The following is an 18,354-nucleotide window of genomic DNA, read 5'->3' on the forward strand; positions in this document are numbered from 1 at the left end:
GCTTCGCTAAAGAGACCAAACTAAAGCTATCCCTAAAATACATATACAGCAAAACACCTTTTTGTTTTTTATAAGTCACAGTATTCAAAGCCACAACTCTGCTGTCTGTTGTCCCCAAAGCATTCAAAGATGTGATCAAAGGCTGAATGTGAGCCAAAATGTCTCCCGCTGCTAATGTATCCGACGGTCAGTGCTTGAGTCTGCTTGATATAGACGTGCACCTAAAATACCTACCACAGATATCAATACGCCAATGGGAAGATTAGATAGAGGTCAATACTTGGAGCTCAGAGCAGCGTTGTATATGTTGTGTGTGTGTGTGTGTGTGTGTGTGTGTGTGTGTGTGTGTGTGTGTGTGTGTGTGTGTGTGTGTGTGTGTGTGTGTGGCAGGAAGGCCAGCATTTGAGCGTTAGTATGAGTGAACATGTTGTTAGTAGCCTACAGTGTGTTTGGCTCTTGTACTTTGTGCAGTGAAAAGGACAGAATGATGAGGGAGGTAGGAGGGGGTTGTGTATTTCTTAGCGTTGTGCATGTAAATGTATGTGTGTGTGTGTGTATGTGTGTGTTAGACGTAGTCCAGGAAGACGTCAGCTGTGCTCTGCAGTAAAGGCTGGGTGGGTGCTGTGGTGCTGCAGACAGAGCTTAGCCTCCGTGATGACACCCTCTGCTGCTCTGGACGACCAGGTGCTTTGCTTAGCGTCAGGTAAACCTAAAAAACCATCAAACAAACAAAAACATATTTGTCTAGACGTTGTAATTGTCCATCTGTAAAAAACACAATATGCCAAAGAATAACCCTTTTTTTAGATGAGGAAATAACGAGTAATTCCATCATTTCTTACATACTTACGTTCTTGGTATTTTCAGACAGCAGAAGTTCAGTCCTCTCCACCAGTTTCCTGAAGGACGGCCTCTTCAGAGGATCATGGTTCCAACAAGACAGCATCATGTCATACCTACAGAGGTACGACTGGGGTTAGTTTTTGACAAAGGGAAATGTGGTGGATTCTATGGAACGTAGAAATGCAGTCAGTATGCAACTAAAGAAAGAAATTCAAAGCTGGTGGCTACACATCTTTCCTAAATTTAGCTTAAAACCTTTATTACATTCACTATTTAGTTTCTATGAGTAACTTATGACACCTTTTTATGCTTTGCCACATTAGACAAAAGTCCTATCTCACCATGCCAATGAAAGTTACAAAAATCCTGAAAAAAACACTGGCAACCATTGTGATGTTTAATTAATCATCAACGTGATGAGCAAAACTACAAAAAAAGATTTGACTGGTTTCTACTTCTTCAGCGTGGGTGTGGAAGTCGAACCAAACTACTCGGTAACACTACTGAAATGAGTGATTGTTTACATACTTGTTAATAATGCTCAAAGAGGAACACTTACATCTCAACGGGAGCAATTTCAGGCCGACTCATCCTGTGACCCTCTTGAATCATTCTATAAAATGCTGAGCCCACCTGCATCCCCGGGTACGGGCTATTACCTGCAACATCAACACACAATATGCTCACACTTAAAATAACTGTGTCATGGATTATAATGATGATGATTCCTCGAGCTACAATGTGATTTCTAGAACTACAGTGTGCATTAGAATCAATATAACTGTGTATGATTCACTCCACTAAGTGATGTTGCTGAGGAGCAATATCAGAGTCTAGTTTGGCCCTCGGGCCATGAAATTGATTATAATAATGGCTCAGACATTATGAAACAGATGCAACAGCAAAGCTTTGACTGGAAACTTTACCCAGAGAGAAGATTTCCCAGAGCAGGATGCCATAGGACCACACGTCACTCTCAAAGGTGTAGACACAGTCGAAGATGCTCTCAGGAGACATCCATTTGACTGGCAGACGAGCCTGCAGGAGGAAGAGACGTGAGGACATGGACAATGTTGAATGCATTTTCACTTTCAAATAGTGCATGTCCATGCTCTGCAAGTGTATCCGTATATGGAGACTGTGAGCCGAGGCGGAAAAATCTGCAAAAAAGGACCTTGAGATGATTTGGACTCAAGGTCACGACGTGGATTAGTTGGAAAAGTGAATTATTCTGGAACTGGGAGAATTATGTTAGAAAAAGGAAGGAAGGCCAGTGCTTAAGAAATAAAGAATAACATTATGCGTTTAAAGTATTTACATATGTGTATATATATACATACACACACATATATAGGTATATAGGTAGGCAGGTAGGTAGATAGGCAGGTACGTAGAAGGAAGGAAGGAAGGAAGGAAGGAAGGAAGGAGGTAGGTAGGTCAGAGAGACTTACATTTCCCCGCAGCACGTAGCTGGCATCAGTGGTGATGTCTCGTGCCAACCCAAAGTCACAGATTTTTGCCACCCTGCCGTGAGTCAGCAGAATGTTTCTGGCTGCCAGATCTCTGTGAATACACTACACACACACACACACACACACACACACACACACACACACACACACACACACACACACACACACACACACACACACACAATAAATGTTGACATTGTAACCGGTCTCTGCAGTGAATGAGTGGGTGGCACACAGCAAACGCATGCAAATCAGATGAGTAAAACTTGTTACAAACACGAAAGCCAAACTCGCAGCACGTCACAAATCACAAAAATGCCTTGTCACACAATATGTCAATGAAAAGACGAAGTAAAGCACAGACCATGAGCCAGTTTTTAGAGGAGCACTGCAAACACTGGCTCATGTGTTTTCGGTTTATTTTCTTTTAATTGGTTTAAGAATAAAATGATTTATAAAACTGTTTGGATGAGACGAGATACAGTTAATGTTAATACTAAGTTAATGTTAATGCTGAGACTCAGGCTCAGTGCTCGGAATTAAAACTGTGTTTGTACCCAGGGGGCACTTTAAATAAAGTAGCTTATATCATTACATGCTATTCATCTGTTAATTGTATTATCAATTAGCCTGGCACAGAGGGAGGTACGGCTGCAGATCTTTCCTCTTCTGGGTGTCAACACTAGATGTCATTTTGTTATTTGATTTTAGAATGACAACTTTATATGACACACAGATAAAGGCAGAGAAAAAGACAAGTTGGTTTTAATTTAAAAGTTAAAATAAGAGTTTGTGAAGAAGCTGCTTCCCTCTGTTTGCAGTGGTATCTATGTAATCAGTGTATAGTTCTGACTGTATGAGCATTACTAAAGTAGACAATGTACAGTGTGTTGGCCCTGAGCCATAATAATGTGATTCATTAACCAGCAGCAGCATCTTCTGCAACTGCTCTATGAATATTAAAAGAAGTCTATAAAACACTTACATTCTTGGAAGTGATGTACTCCATCCCTTTAGCCACCTGGTAGGAGAAGCTGAGGAGATCTTCAGCGTCCAGAGACAGCTCCTCTACATCATCTAGAAAAAAGAAATCAGACGCCATCTTTAGTGAATGAAACCAGGGTTTAAAAAGACTCAGTCCACTGTTGCAACATATGACAGGAAATAGAGAATCCGAGGTTTCTACCTGACTGTGAGGACCGTTCTTTCTCAGAGGGACGCATCGGCATGTATCCTGTACCGGTCACCTCGCTGCTACACAATCACACACGTGTAGGTGCAGTTTATAGAAATCAGTTGTTATAGCAATCAGTATCAAGAATACACAAACATATACACACCTTGTAGACTCAGTTTGGTTTAAGACGTTGCGATAGTAACCATCACCAACTTGGGAATTGAGGAAGGACTCTCGCTTTCTGCGCAGGAAGTTAAGGAGGTCGCCATAGCAACAGTACTCTGTGATCACCAAAATTGGGCCTGGTAGCGATAAAAGAAGAAAAAAAAAGAAAGAAAGAAAAGAAATCTCGATCAGTGATTTTAAAACCACATGACAGCGTTAAACAATCACGAACAAACACAGACACAAAGCTGCAATTATCAGACAAGAGAAGAGAGAAACATGTGATATCACCATTCAACAGTGTGTGTCTGCAGGCTGGTCTCTGTGTTAAACATGACAAATGTGTGTCAGTACCTTTAAATTAAGTTTAAATTTAACGCTTCAGAACATCCTCATGGAAAACATCTCAAGTGTTCAGCGTTTCTCACTAATAACAAACTCATGCATGTTTGTGTGTCATCCAATCTAACTGCTGCACTATAATCAATACTAGGGCTATAATCTACCTGTCTAAGGGCTAGACGAGTAGATTATATCGATTGACTGGGCGCTAAATTTGTGACCAGTCAAAGTGCATCACGTCCCCATATCTGAGCTGCTCCATACTCACTGTCCACTATCTGATTTTTAATAAAAGACGCAGCGAGTCAGTGCATGATCTAAGCTGTCTACACAACCATTTAACAATACTCATCACCATAAATAAAACCAGTGAGGTAATAGAGCCAGAGCACGTAACCGTATTAACAGGTTCCACCCCCCCCCAAAAAACACCAGACTCAATGCAACCAACACTCTCTAACGTGAGGGTTTCTTTGGTGAGCGAACTAAGTTTTTGGACCAGATTGCACAGCTCCTCTCACCTCCAACAGTGCAGGCTCCCAGCAGGTTGACGATGTTCACATGGTTTCCAAGGTAACTGAGGACCTTCAGCTCTGACATCAGCGCCTCCTTCTCCGTGGAGTGAGCATTAGCTAAGATGACATCATCACGACATTTATACATCCAACACAGCAATTTAAAAACACTCCATTAAACTCCCTTGTTATGATACATTACTGTGTATGACATTATCACATTGTTAGCTCTGATGCATCAGTGTGTATGCCCCATTCTAACAGTGTGGCTGGTCAGGGTGGAGTTTTATTTATAGTGTGACTGTCTTAGTCCAGTGGTTGCCATCAAGTCCCAGGGTGACCTAGCACCATCAGTGCATCAGTGATGCTGGGTGTGATCAGGGATTAATCAGGCCTGAACCCTTTATTTAGCTGGATGTTAAGTTACTCTTTAAGTGCAGTACTTGAGTAAAACCAATGAGTTACTCTTCCCATAATGTACTACTATGTTGTTACAACACACACACACACACACAGTGACAGACCAACAGACTTACGTTTGAGCATCTTAACAGCGACAGTAGTAACAGTATCTGCGGAGCAGAGTCCGTACGCTGTGGCCCTCACCACCTTTCCAAAGGCCCCAGAGCCCAGGGTTTTACCTTCAGGAGCAGAGAAGCACAAACAATAATGAGATGTCTGCATGTGTTTTCTCACAAATGTAAACTGTACATGACTGAGCAACCTGTCATACCAAAGCGCAGCTTCTGTCGCGGAAACTCCCATTTGGAGTCGTACGGCAGCTGCGTCGGGTCAATGTATATGTAATTGTTGCCATGGATACTCTCGATGACCTTCCATTGGATTTGAAACTTTGGTTTCTGTGGAAGTTTGGATAGGAGAGAGAGGGGGGCAGGGATCAATGCAGAGAAAATTATTTAGACCAGTTTCCTGATATTGTTACCTTCAAGGACGTTATGTTAAGTAAGATTACACAAAAACTACTGATTTCCACAAAACGTGGCGGAAAGTTGTGATGTTATTTCACTTTCTTAAACATAGCGAGATTTGTGTTTGTTTCTCAGGTATGATTTGGGGAACTGGTTGGTTGGTGCTGATCTAAATAAACTTATGGATCTGGTGAATTAAAATGTGCTATTATAAGGGGCTGTCGGGCCTTGGCACAGGTATGACGTATTCTCATGAGTTCCACGTGACTGCATGATCATTGGGCTCTCATCTTTTCTTTTCTCATCACCATTCTATCCATTTTTCAGATTACTCACTGCACTTTAAGTCTAAGCTTTCCCCTGGCGATCCCACTGTGGATGCATATACTCCTTCTCGAGGGGTCTGATTCATCTAAATGTAATAGGAGCAGCCTGCTTTGGGGGCGGCATTAATGGCTCCGGGCGTGATCGGGATGTCAAAAAAGCCTTTAACTACAGCAAGTCTGCATGCTTAATGGATCATTGATTCATTTTAGATTCATTAGGACACATTCATTTTGATCTGCAGAACATCATTACCACATGTGGAACAAAAACGAATCTGAATGCTTCTAACTTTAACACACAACAAACAAGATGGAGGCCTGTGTCATTAGCAAATTACTACACAAACTGCATATCAATGCTGCTGGATGGTTGAGATTTAATATGGATGTCTATACATTTTTATGGATTTGAACAGGATTTATTACCCCTCTTTCACCCAGATTGAAATAATTCATAACGGTAATGATGTGTACTGTGTGTGTGTGATTTATTACCTGCATGTACTTATATAGGAGCACCAGCAGAATGAGGCTGAGTATGATGCCGGTCGTCAGCATGCCAGTGAGAAGAGGAGTGAACAGTTTATGGGGGACGATGCGTTCTGAGGAAAAACAAACGGCAACCGACCCATGATCAGAAATCACACCCAGCTTTAGAATAAACAACATTTCACTGGTTATTACACACACACACACACACACACACACACACACACACACACACACACACACACACACTTTCACATCTTTTTCCTCCAGCTTTAAGACAGACAGACAGCTGCAGCAGCAGTGGTGCTTGTTTGCGTGACAAGGATTAGCAAGGCTACATCATATAATCCCAGCCTGCATAGTCAGCAAACACTAATCTTATTCAATCTGCACCCAGTAACCACACACCTGGCCTCCGCAGACACAGGGTCATGGGGGTCGCACTACTGTGCGTCTTTGAGTTTGTTTACTATGTGTCTGTACTGATGCAACGGTCCCTGTGGTGTGGTATAAATGAGATTAATATCTACATACAGGCAGCAGAGCCTCTACTCTGTTCTCTACTGTGTGTGTGTGTGTGTGTGTGTGTGTAGTGTATCGTACCACTGATGGAGAACAGTGTGTAGGCCTCCTCCCCCTCCGTACTCGCCACACACTCCAGGGTGTGGTAATGTGCGTGCTCCTTGCTAACATTCAGTCGGCTCTCGACCTCGCTCCTCCCAAACGCAGACTCTGTCACCATGGCAACCTCCGGAGTCTCTGATTGGCTGGCATTAGGCAGGTGTGAGCACCTGTTGAAAGGTTATAAAGTTACTTAAGGTCACTGTTTGGCTTGACACAATTTCCTTTTCAGAAAAAGAAGAAGGTGGTGAATATCCCTTGTATAAGTCTGCAGGTTACCAACTACCAGTAGATGTTAGCAGGTGTTAGCTGCCACCAGCGGATGTTAGGGACTTAACTTCAGTTGTTCACCTTAGCGTCATCAAGTGTTTTGTCCTTTTAATTAACGATACATGCCAAACTTGACGGTACACTGAGGCTAAAGGTGAATCTGACGAGCTCACTAGATCAGACGTCATCACCTCTGTGCCTTTTTAAACTAAACACTGTCCCATTTTAGAACACTGGACAAGATGGAGAATATCCCTTGTATGTTTTACCGCACTAATTAATGCCTACCACCAGTTGATGTTAGTGGATGTTAGTGACATGTCTTCTGTTGTGTACCTTAGCACCTCTTCTAAGGCAGGCCCACCACAGTCTTTACTTATTCACAGTATAAGCATTTTCACACCACTGGCCAATGACGCTTTTCTTTTATTCATCATTCATCATTTCTTATTTTTTCTCACTTTTGTCACCTCTGTTTTCCAATAATATCAAAACTTACGTAATCTTATCCGACCAACTGAGTCCCTGGATGCTGTTATTTCTGGGCTGTATTTTAATGGTCTAGCAAATGTATTTAAGGTGTGTCCAAATCCACTTTTGTTAGTTTAACAGTTGATGTGTTGCTGCTCCATGTGCGCGGCTCAGAAGGGTGGTACTTAATTTCATATCATTAGTCATGGATCCTGTTTGCATGTCAGGTGAGCTTACACCTTGGCAGATTGGTATTATTATGATGGATTTACCAAGTAGTGAGATTGATTTCTTCTCTGCAGAGGAAACAGTTTCAGAGTACACACCTATGCAGGTGCATATTGTAAAACTGTGACCACTGACTTTAGAACAGGGTTTTGCTGGTCAAAAGCACAAAATGAATTTCCACTGTGATTAGAAAACAATGCACCAACAATAGACCTGAACCACCTCATTTCAACACTAGCACAACCCCATGGTTGCTCAGATTGTGCTTTTTTTGAGGGTTAAGGTCCCTATGAGGGAAATTGTGATTTGTGAATATGAACAATACGAATAAAATTTGATTGATTGATTGAAGATAATTTTGTTTTTAAAGAACATGGGCAATGGGCAGGATAATGACAACTGTATATGTCTCAAACTAACTTGGCGGTTTTGCTATGGGTGTAAAAGAGCAGCCACTCTCTCTAATCTCTGGAGGAACCCATTCTATCTCTCAGTTCTTATCTTCATGGGACATAAGTTTAATGAAGATGCTGCTCATCTGTGCCTTTCATCATTTCATTACCAAGTCTTTTTTTGTTGCTGACCTCAGTTAATCTTGTTATACACGTCTACATATGATGATGATATCTCCTTATTGAAATTATATCAGACAATATCTTAGATTATTAAAATCAAAGACCCTCATTAAAATGTACAGAAGGTGAGAGCAGCCATGATTGCAATAATTGCATTTGATCAGTTATCTTGAGATTATGGATTAATTATCTCAGAATAACAATGTTCTTTTTTCTCGTGGTTACAGGATAATTATCTGGGTGAAAAAGAAAATGTTTCTCGAAAGAAAGAAAATCTCTTGTTTTCCTTGACTATATTAGAGATTTCATCAATAAATCAATCAGTTATCTCAGACGAGTTTCACAAATGCCTGCACTGCAACAGACAATACACAGTTAGGTTTGTTTGTCTGATTGCAAATGAGACTGATCAGGATTGCTAATCATTTGTAGACGACAACATGATTGGAAAACATGAGGGCAGACTCCAGCTGGTGGAACAACAAAACAAAGCATTTAAGAAATCATTAGGTTTACTTCCAGATCATCATAATAGCCGTGTGTCATTATCTTTCCGACCTTCTTTCAATGTAAACAATTTGATCATGTAAACAAAGCATTTTATAAAAGTATTGCAATATGTTTTTTCTTTTGTATACCTGGTGTGGGGCAGCTCACAGAAATACCAGCTGATTTTCGGCACTGGATAACCTGCAGCTATGCATCGCACCTGTCCATCAACAGGCCCCTCCTGAGCGATGATAACAGGCTTACCTTGCAGAGACAACACAGACACACATATTTAGCACATGTGTATAACACATAGTACATGCTATACAGTAGATACTGCTAAGATATTAAAGTGTTTATGTTTATCCAAACCACCTGGTGAACACATGAGCTGTATTTCAAATCCATCAGTGGATTATGTGAGTTGTTTTTAAATTGAGCTCTAATTAAACACAAGGGTCTAGTGTGAGAGTAACTTACTGCTAACGTATACGTGGAATGAATGATCGACAGATGCATCCTCGTGACTGGCTGAGAACTTATAGATCCCGCCCTCTGAGTCGAGGACCCTCACCAGTCTCAGCTCGCTGATGTATCTGATGAGACAATCGCAGAATTCAGAATCTGTTTTTGCATGTGTATTTACAGGGGATCCCTTTGGCGCACTGTCAACTTCCTCTACCTGTATTTGCGGCGGTGGACTGTGATGACATGCTCTGTGGTGTTGAGGAGCCGCTTGCCGTTGTAAGACCAGGACAGGGAGCTGGGTGAAGGATAGGCATCTAATTCTACTCTGAGGCCCAGGCTCTCCCCCTCTTTAACATCTGCCTGGACCGGACCTGGACTTCCTATCAGGGTGATGAACCCCTGATCTGGAGAACAGAAATATGCATCAAGGAAAAGGTGACAAGTGTATTTTATAATTCCAATAAATAAAGAAATATATCAAATTTCTTGCAGGAGATACTTTATCATCTTGTTTACCTCAATGCTCTATTTTCTTTTTAGTTAGTGATTACCTATCCCCACAATCAGGGCAACAAAAGTATAGATCAACACCTGTAAAAAATATCTGGAAAGAAGCTAGAAATGAATATAAGCCTGTAAAGGATTACACAAAACCTAATTTTAGGAAAGTTGTTGGCATGATTTGGTTTGAGCCAGAAAATAACCTATTCAATTTTAGTATGGATATGGATCAGGGGGCGGATCCAGGGATTCTATTTAAATTAAACACATACACTGTTAATTCCTAATTTAACATTGTGGACACAGTGGAAACATTGTGGAGCAGGATATAAGAAAATTGATTCCAATAACAACAGAGGAACACACAGTGAATGAGTGTATTGTGCCAGTGCATGATGGGAGGGTTCCCGACACAACCTGACTCATGCAGCTACAGCCAGGTGAGCTTGTTTTCAACTGTCAACTTGTTCTGCCTTCTTTTAAAGCGTGAGGGCAAGATGTGTTCATGGTTGACATTTACCCACTCTGGGGTGGTAAAAGGCTGAGTTGGTTGTGAGGGTGTTTATTTCAGGGAGTGAAAGGTTTGTGTTCAAGATCCAAACTAGACATACTTTAATGTTAATGCACTTATATAAACTGATGTGTTTAAATTGTCTGTATGGACGTAAAATGCCTTCAGCACTCACCACGGATGTCCAGCTGCAGCGTTACAGCACTGGTGCCTCTCTCATTGTGGGCGTAGCAGCGGTAGGTGCCTGAGTCTGATTGGCTGACGCCTGTGATTAAGAGCGACGTGCCGCGTTGATAACCACGTGAGCCGGGCAGGATGTGCGAGGCCTGAGATTCATTAGGATTCTGCAGGAGATCAGGGACAAAGGTGAGCGGTGCAACAGGTAACATCACACAGATCCATTGCTTTGAATGCATCATGCAAATTTCAATTTGCCATCCACCAAACTATATATAATTTTCTGAAGATTTAAAGAACTTCAATAAAAATGTTTTTTATTTACCTTTTACCTTAAATATTTACTCTAAGAAATACAAGAGGCAGTCTTGAAACATATGTGACATGTATGTAATTGTAACATGTAATGTTATTAACAGAAATATTAACAAATAGGCTCAGTCTGCTGCTAGAAGGAGGCCACAACCCAGGTAATGTGAGTTACTGTGCATGTAGCTCGGGTGTTCAATCACAGCCCTAAATAAAAGCTGTATGAGCTGTATTAAGTCACAGAGGAGAACCAGTCTTTGAGAATCAATCTCACCGCTGATGAAGGGAAGTCCCACTTGAGGCTGAACTCTGGGTTCACGTTGGTGGAGCTACAGGTCAGTGCAAACTGCTCTCCCTTCCTCAAGATGACGATGTCTCTCTGGGACAGTGTGATCACTGGGGGCACCAGCGGAACTGGATCGAGAAATTGAAAAGTGACATTGTCATAACTGCTCCAGTTGGTGACCTCATCCAAACCAGCACACTCATAGAAACCATCCACCATCTTGCTCTTACTCTATTTATTTCCAGCACATTAAATAACAGTCCCTGGGATAGAGGGGTCACGTGGGTCATGACCTTTGCACTTCTCGAAGAAAGTTATTCATGAAACTGAAACTAATTGATTGTGGTGTATAGTATTTCTATCATCATTGTACATTACTTTGGATTTGCACATAAGTTCCATGATGAATCTGTGATAATAAATAGCTGCTAACGTCACTTCGACAGCAGTGTTTGATGAAGGCTGCGTTAATGCTATTTACCCCAAACGTGGCCTTCATGCACCGTTACAAAGCTTTGTTCAGTATGGCCACTCTAATCCCTCTGCTCCACCCTCCCTCACGTCTCTGTTCTCGCTCTCCCTCTCCATCATTGAAAAGGACATCTCGCCATTACTCCCCCCAGCTTGTCTCTGTTCTGTCCTTTTTTCACCGCAGACCAAACTGAAAGTGCTGATGCAGTGCAGAGGACAAACAGAAACATGATCACCTTACACTGACGTCCAATGGAATTGCTTTTATGTTACATTTCATTTTAATAAACTTCAAAAGAAAAAACTAAAGAGCTAAACGCCTCTTGTTAAAACATTTTTAGTTCTGCCAGTGGCTTTAGAGATGGTGAATGGGCCTAGATTGAGACATCTCAACAACTACTTAATGAAGGAGCATGAAACACTGTACAAACATTCATCCCAGAGGATGAATCATCCCAACTTTCAAGTATTATGATGTTCTGACGCACGATTCTCTTTCTTTTAAACCTCGAGTCAACAACCTTCTCAAAAACCATGTATCTTAGATTTTTTTTAATCTTTTTACTTTAATGCAAGAAAAACATATTAACTACTTTTTTCTAATGATTCTCAGCTGAATGTCTACAATCAGTGGACATTGATTGTCGCCCTCTACAATTATCGGAGCCAATATTCAGCTCTTTTATGATTGTAGTAATCATTACTTCTTTTTAAATCTATTTTTAAATATTGGCTACACTGGCCCTAATGCAGCTGCCTTTACCTTCCTGTTGTCACCACTACCAGAGATTTGCATTAAAAGTAAAGTAGCAGATGCTGCTGAATTTGTAATAAACACCAGGGAACAACTGTGGAACAAAAGAAGGAAGAGTACCTGAGCAGAACTAGTAAAAGTTTAAATATACTGCCTGTGATTAGCTGCTGTAATGAAGAAAATTAAGTGGGTAGAGATCATAGAATATTTTATATTGAGATAGAGTTAAAGTTCTCTGGCGATCAACAAAGTGGGACAATACACTCACCACAGCACAGTCCCTGTGGGCTCTTACTGTAGCTTTTATTCTATGGTTGGATCATCGCTGTTTCTTGCTTAACCCACAGGCTGACTTTTGTTTACAAAGTCCTGAGGACTGGAATTGAACCTTTTGAAAAAGTCATTCAGGAAACTGAGTTGAACAGAAATTGAATCAGCTCCAGCTCTAATTTGTTTTCACTGCCAATTAGCAGATGTTGGCATGAAACTCGGGTGGTGTGTGTAGGATGTAGTGGCATCTAGCCGTGATCTTGCAATCTACCAACTGAATACCCCTCGTAGCAAGTTGGAGAAAAAAAGCTTTCTAGAGCCAGTGTTTGGTTTGTCCACTCGGGGCCACTCTGTAGAAACATGACAACATGGCAGACTCGGGGGTAAGGGACCCACTCTATACATGGCTTATTCTAATGCACTGAAAACACAAATATTCTTAGTCTCAGATGATTATACACAATTTTCCATTTCTAATAATTACCCCCCCCCCCTACATATTTGATGTATACGTGACCTCTTTTCCATCCTGAGATAGTTGTATTGTTTTTTTTGTTTTGCGTCCATGGTGACGTCATCAACACGCCCATGTGCGTACTGTGAATTCTCCTGCTCTATTTTCACATGGGCTGACTCGCACATTCTCTGGACATTTTACTTGGGGGCTGGTGAGAAAGGTCAGTGGCAACTGACTTTTACATTTGCATTATCATATACAGCCCTTCTGGAAATTTTCAGGAAAATGTCTGGTATTCTGAAAGCACTTTGAGGTCCCAAAAACATCAGAAAAGGCAATTGCTTTGACTTTACTTCTCACTGAATAGCTACCCGGAGCGATGAGCTACTTTTAGGCAAAAAAAATCAACCATGTGACTTTACACTGACCTTTCAGTACAGTCTTATTATACAACTTTTCTGCAGAGATGACTGAAGCCCTTCCTTTGCTTAATTTCTCTCAAACGTTGCACATAAAGCTATCTTTCTTCTACTTCCTTTAGCTCAATCATCACCCATGTGACAAATCTAGTAGCTATGCCACATGTAGAACCACTTAAACATGTATGAAATTCAGCAACATAAAGTATATTCGTGAAAACAAAAATATCCATCATACATTTCTTACCAAGTCGTACATCCACAGTGTATTGGGTAGATGTCACTTTGAGTCCATGCAGCTCTCCCACACAAACATAACAGCCCTCATATTCCTTTCTCACGTTGCTGATGATGACACCTCGCTGGAGGTTGCTGTGGAAGCTCATGTCGAGGGGCAGAGGTCGTCCATCGCAGGTCTCCAACGCCAGGAGTGTGACATCAGGGTCGGTCACAAGACAGGGGATGGTGCAGTCCTCACCTGCACGCACCAGAATGACGTTCACCATGGTGCGCTGAAAGGCATTCTGGGTATCTGAGGCGAAGAAAGAGAGATGAGACTGTGGATTAATCGATGGTATTTGAACAAGCAATCACAAGCCTCATCCTCCATCGTCAACAACCCACCTTTCACATAAACGTAGATGGAGCTGTGTTCCAGTGTGCTGTTGTTGACACACACATAACGGCCCATGTGGAAGCCCTGCACCGATGGCACCTTGACATAAGCTACTCCGCCCTCCTCCACCTCACCCTCCAGCCTGCGGGCCCTCTCCCACTGCCACCTCAAGCTGGATGGGGCACTAGGCATTGTGGCGTTGTCATGGCAACGCAGCTCCAGCTTCCCCCTCTTGGGAACCACTATGTGAGGCCCACCGGGGGAGATGACTGGCTCGCACCAAACTGGAATAGAGGTCAAAACAGTATGGTTGATGTATGGTGGTCCTGGATGGTGCTTCAGCTTTCAGTTTGGATAAACATCAACAGACTCATGCAGATTAATTATTGATTATTGATTGTTAATCAATTGAAAGAGCAAAACAGGACAGTTGAGTAGTGGAAGAAATATCAGGAAATAATCAAAAACTGCAAATTACAATTTACAAAAGCTCAAGTCGATTTAATGAAATTGCTTTTTTTATGACTGCAAGAGACATTAGGACAAGCAGCAAATCCTCAAAACAGAGAGGCTGTTACAAAACAGAGTTCGATATTTTTGATTGAAAATGACTTAAATGATAAATGAACAGATGAAATTGAGTAGAAGTTGAAGATTTCAGGCTGTTGAACAATTGATTTTAAGCTCAATCGACTCAATCGACTAATCCCATCAGTTCTACAGTGTGTACAAAACAGAATAATGTGACGGTTAAATAGGATGGTTTGATTTGCACAGAGCCCATTTAGACAGGGTGCTATCTAACCACCACGGCTCAATTGCATGATCAATAATTATGAGCTGTCTACCCACTGAGTAATCATGCATTACTCAAGGCCCCTCAATCCATTTGCTTAAGATGAGTAAACTAAACTAACATTTTCATCTTCAGTTTCTCTTCTTTCTTTGTTGCAGTATTCCACATGATAGGCCCCATTTCAAGAGTAGGGTTTTCATGTGACTGTCTTGCCTTCAGGCCTGGCAGGGTCTGAGAGAGCAGGAGGTGAAAGGCATGTGGATTCAAATAGGTTCCCTCTATACTAATACCTGTGTGTTTGGAAGCATATGTGTTTTGTGGGCAATGCCAGGATTTGTCTCAGTAGGAAAATAGGTTTTAACACAGAACCTGAGGCTGTTAGATGACTAAACAAATAGTTTTCATGGCAGCTGCCAGGGCTGGTAGATGTCAGGCTGCTGCAGGGTGTGTGTTTGTGTTTAAAGATGTGGCTCCTTTTTCTTTCTGTCTTCTTCTTCTGGCTGCCGAGCTCAGGCCAAACAACCTTATCCTCTTTTATTTTGGTGGGATAAATAATGAATTGATTACACACACACACACACACACACACACACGCACACACACCTGTTGCCTGCCTGCCTGCCTGCTGAGGCAACCTGAAGGCATCTCCTCCTCCAGCACTTCCACACAGTCGTTATGCAAATGGGCCCTGATATGATCAGTCAACTTGAGCTGGCAGATTGCACCGTTAAACCACATTTAACATCAACCACGTTAAACAAACAGAAACTGAATTTATGAGCTCCACCTTTGAGGAGCTGCAGTAATAGTGTGCAATGAGACGAGATGATTTTCCAAATGAAATTAGTCAATTAATGAACTTTAAATAGTGTCAGTGATAAAACATGTTTCCTAATTTATTCACAAACTCTCTACTAAAGGCATATCATACTTCCATGCCCCATCATAGTAGCAGTAAAATATTTTTATTTATGAAACTAAACTGAGTTAAAGAGATAAAACAATGTCATTAATGTGAATGCAGAAATACGTGAGTGACGAAATCAACATTTAAGCACCATCACATTGATTTCTGTAATGTTGGAGCGGTTTTCTTACCTTTTAGTGACAGCAAAAGAAGATGTGAGGCAAAAACAACCCAGTGGCACCGCATGATGATTGGGTGGTTTATGAAGCCTTTCAGTCTCTTCCACGCGCCTCAGCTGCAACAACAGCCATCCTGTGCGTTCAAATTAAAGAAAAGGAAATAAACGGAAGACACGGCAGATCCCATCCACTGTAATAACATGAGCAGAGACCAAGTCCCGCCTGCGTAAAGAGCGCACTAACACAATGATCAGGATGAGCGCGTCTCCAGAAACCCCCTCCCCACCTCCCTGGTGGATTTCACTGGAGCTTAAAGACACAGCAGCAGTGCCTCCTCTCCCCCTCTTGGCCCTGCCTGCACGGATCCCTGCTGCTGCCACTCCTTGCTGCCCCGCATTGGCTGGAGACTGGCCAAGGTGATGAGTCGGATATTACCGGGAAAAAAACAACGCACGGCTCTCTCGCTCCAAGCCACCTTCAACGCCTTTTACGCAGAAAGTAGATGTGAAGAATTGATCCAATATGACAACAACAAACAAACAGAACAAGATAGGATGTTCTCTTCTGATGTGAGATCAATGTAAATATCCTACTGATCTCACACACAATGAGAGAAAGTGAAAGTAGTCAACAGCCTCTTATCGCACCTCCTGGCCCGGGCTGCTGCTGCGGCGGCTGCTGTGATGATGGTGATGATGACGATGACAGCTCGCACTTGGCAGGAGTTTCCCTGATGCAGAGGATCCTTCACTTTGTGATGCAGTTCAAGGTCTCATGTTTCCAAACCAACTCTCTAATCAGCATCATCTCAGTGGTCTCACTTTCCCTATGTTTACATCCTATAGGAGTCAATTAAACACTCACAGTGTGGTGGTGTGATGTGCACAGGCCCAAGCTTGTTTCCAACCATGCAGGATTTGATAACCACAACGACCACACTGGAAATTACAGGTTCATGGTTTTACAATCACATAAAGTTAATATTGTCATAAAACTATATAGTCAAATGTCGCTATGTCAATAGAAGCAGGTTTTGCTTGCTGTAATTATTCCTGACTGTTTAAAACATCTTTTCCCACAGGGCTTGCAATGCGAGGGATAAAAAAAAAGCAACAAAGCTCTAATTTAGCTTCAGATAAGTGTTAAGATATGTTTTTGCACAATTAAGGTGTCCCTTCAATCTACTGAAACTATTAATTGTTAGCAGCTCTACACAAAACTACTGAACAGATTTCCATGAAACTTGGCTTAAGTATGTGGGAAGAAATTCCCCATTAAAATTTTGGCACATTTGTACAAATTGGTGGATCCAGGATTTTATTTTTCACTTTCTTTTACATTTCTTTTGTTTTTTTGACATTTTCACAAATTTCCTCAGGGAATAATCTTGATGGAGAAATTCTGGCATAATGAGGGAGCTGTTATCTTTGAGTGTGTGAAATTTTGTGCATCTTGATTTAATGAGGACTGTTGGTAAGGGCTTTACTGAGTCCCATTCTAGTTTATCTTTTAATGATCAGTATGAAGAGAAGATATGGGCACGGGCACCTGCCTATTGTATTTAAAAAGAGTATTAAAAAGTGTGAAACTGTCCTTTGCCAAAACTACAACATGTATGGTTCTTTATCTATCTGGACAGTATATGTTCTTTATAGAAATTGAATGATAAAAACAAAAAATGATTATGCTATAGTGCCCCCTGAAAAAGAAAACAAGTTGGAAAGCTCTTCATGAAGAAACCAAATCTATTATGGTGCATCTGAAGCCCCTTCTTACAACCCGAGTTTTGAAGGTAGGTATTTTTAAAACCATAAACGTTTATTCACTTGTTGTTTTAGAAACTTCATCCGGTTATAGGGTCTACCAACAAAAAAACATTGTATTTTTTTAAAAAGCATATGGCTTGCCCTAATAGATGTTACAGGCTATCTTACTTGAATTTAATTAAAAACAATTAAAAGAGGAATCTAATAAGAAACTGAAGTTGACTCTTTGTGGAGCCTCCTGGTGGATAATGGATCATAAGAAGCTGTTTAATTAGCTTTGTCTTGTGTCAATGCTGCAAGTGTGAGTATTTGCATGGTTTTGGGTCTCTTGCTCTATGTGTGTGTTTTCTGTTAGTCGAGTTGAAAATGCAAGAATACACTGGGGTCATTGTGAGTGTGTGTTTTTTTCCCTTGGACACATGATTAATCTCTACCTCACTGCATTGCCCTACAGCTGTTTATTCTTCTCTCAGCACATGATAGAAGGATGAGACTAAACAAACTCAAACGGAGGCAGAACATCACATTTACAGATTTTTCTTTTGTACTTAATTA

The 18,354-nt window shown here is 41.4% G+C and overlaps 1 protein-coding gene across 6 annotated transcripts; it reads right to left on the reverse strand.

The window, feature by feature from the left end:
- Nucleotides 1-307: 307 nt before the first annotated feature.
- Nucleotides 308-16,710, reverse strand: kitb (KIT proto-oncogene, receptor tyrosine kinase b). Of its 6 annotated transcripts, none has more exons than XM_069529922.1 (22): nucleotides 16,277-16,710; nucleotides 16,046-16,166; nucleotides 14,160-14,435; nucleotides 13,783-14,067; nucleotides 11,153-11,292; nucleotides 10,568-10,736; nucleotides 9,595-9,784; nucleotides 9,393-9,508; nucleotides 9,062-9,176; nucleotides 6,862-7,049; nucleotides 6,265-6,371; nucleotides 5,248-5,374; nucleotides 5,051-5,155; nucleotides 4,521-4,631; nucleotides 3,656-3,794; nucleotides 3,502-3,569; nucleotides 3,301-3,392; nucleotides 2,295-2,417; nucleotides 1,770-1,881; nucleotides 1,403-1,502; nucleotides 851-956; nucleotides 308-709 (listed from the first exon to the last, which is right to left on the reverse strand). In XM_069529922.1, exons 2-22 carry the CDS (start codon nucleotides 16,098-16,100, stop codon nucleotides 566-568), a joined length of 2,868 nt encoding a protein of 955 aa, XP_069386023.1. In that variant the 5' UTR covers nucleotides 16,101-16,166; nucleotides 16,277-16,710; the 3' UTR covers nucleotides 308-565. The 6 variants fall into 6 exon arrangements, with proteins under 6 accessions (XP_069386023.1, XP_069386021.1, XP_019955849.1 ...); XM_069529920.1 differs by having other exon boundaries at nucleotides 13,774-14,067; nucleotides 16,277-16,385; XM_020100290.2 differs by lacking the exon at nucleotides 16,277-16,710 and having other exon boundaries at nucleotides 3,502-3,566; nucleotides 16,046-16,243.
- Between the last annotated feature and the right edge of the window lie 1,644 nt (nucleotides 16,711-18,354).

This window comes from Paralichthys olivaceus, chromosome 8, assembly GCF_024713975.1.
Source record: "Paralichthys olivaceus isolate ysfri-2021 chromosome 8, ASM2471397v2, whole genome shotgun sequence".
Lineage (NCBI taxonomy): Eukaryota > Metazoa > Chordata > Actinopteri > Pleuronectiformes > Paralichthyidae > Paralichthys > Paralichthys olivaceus.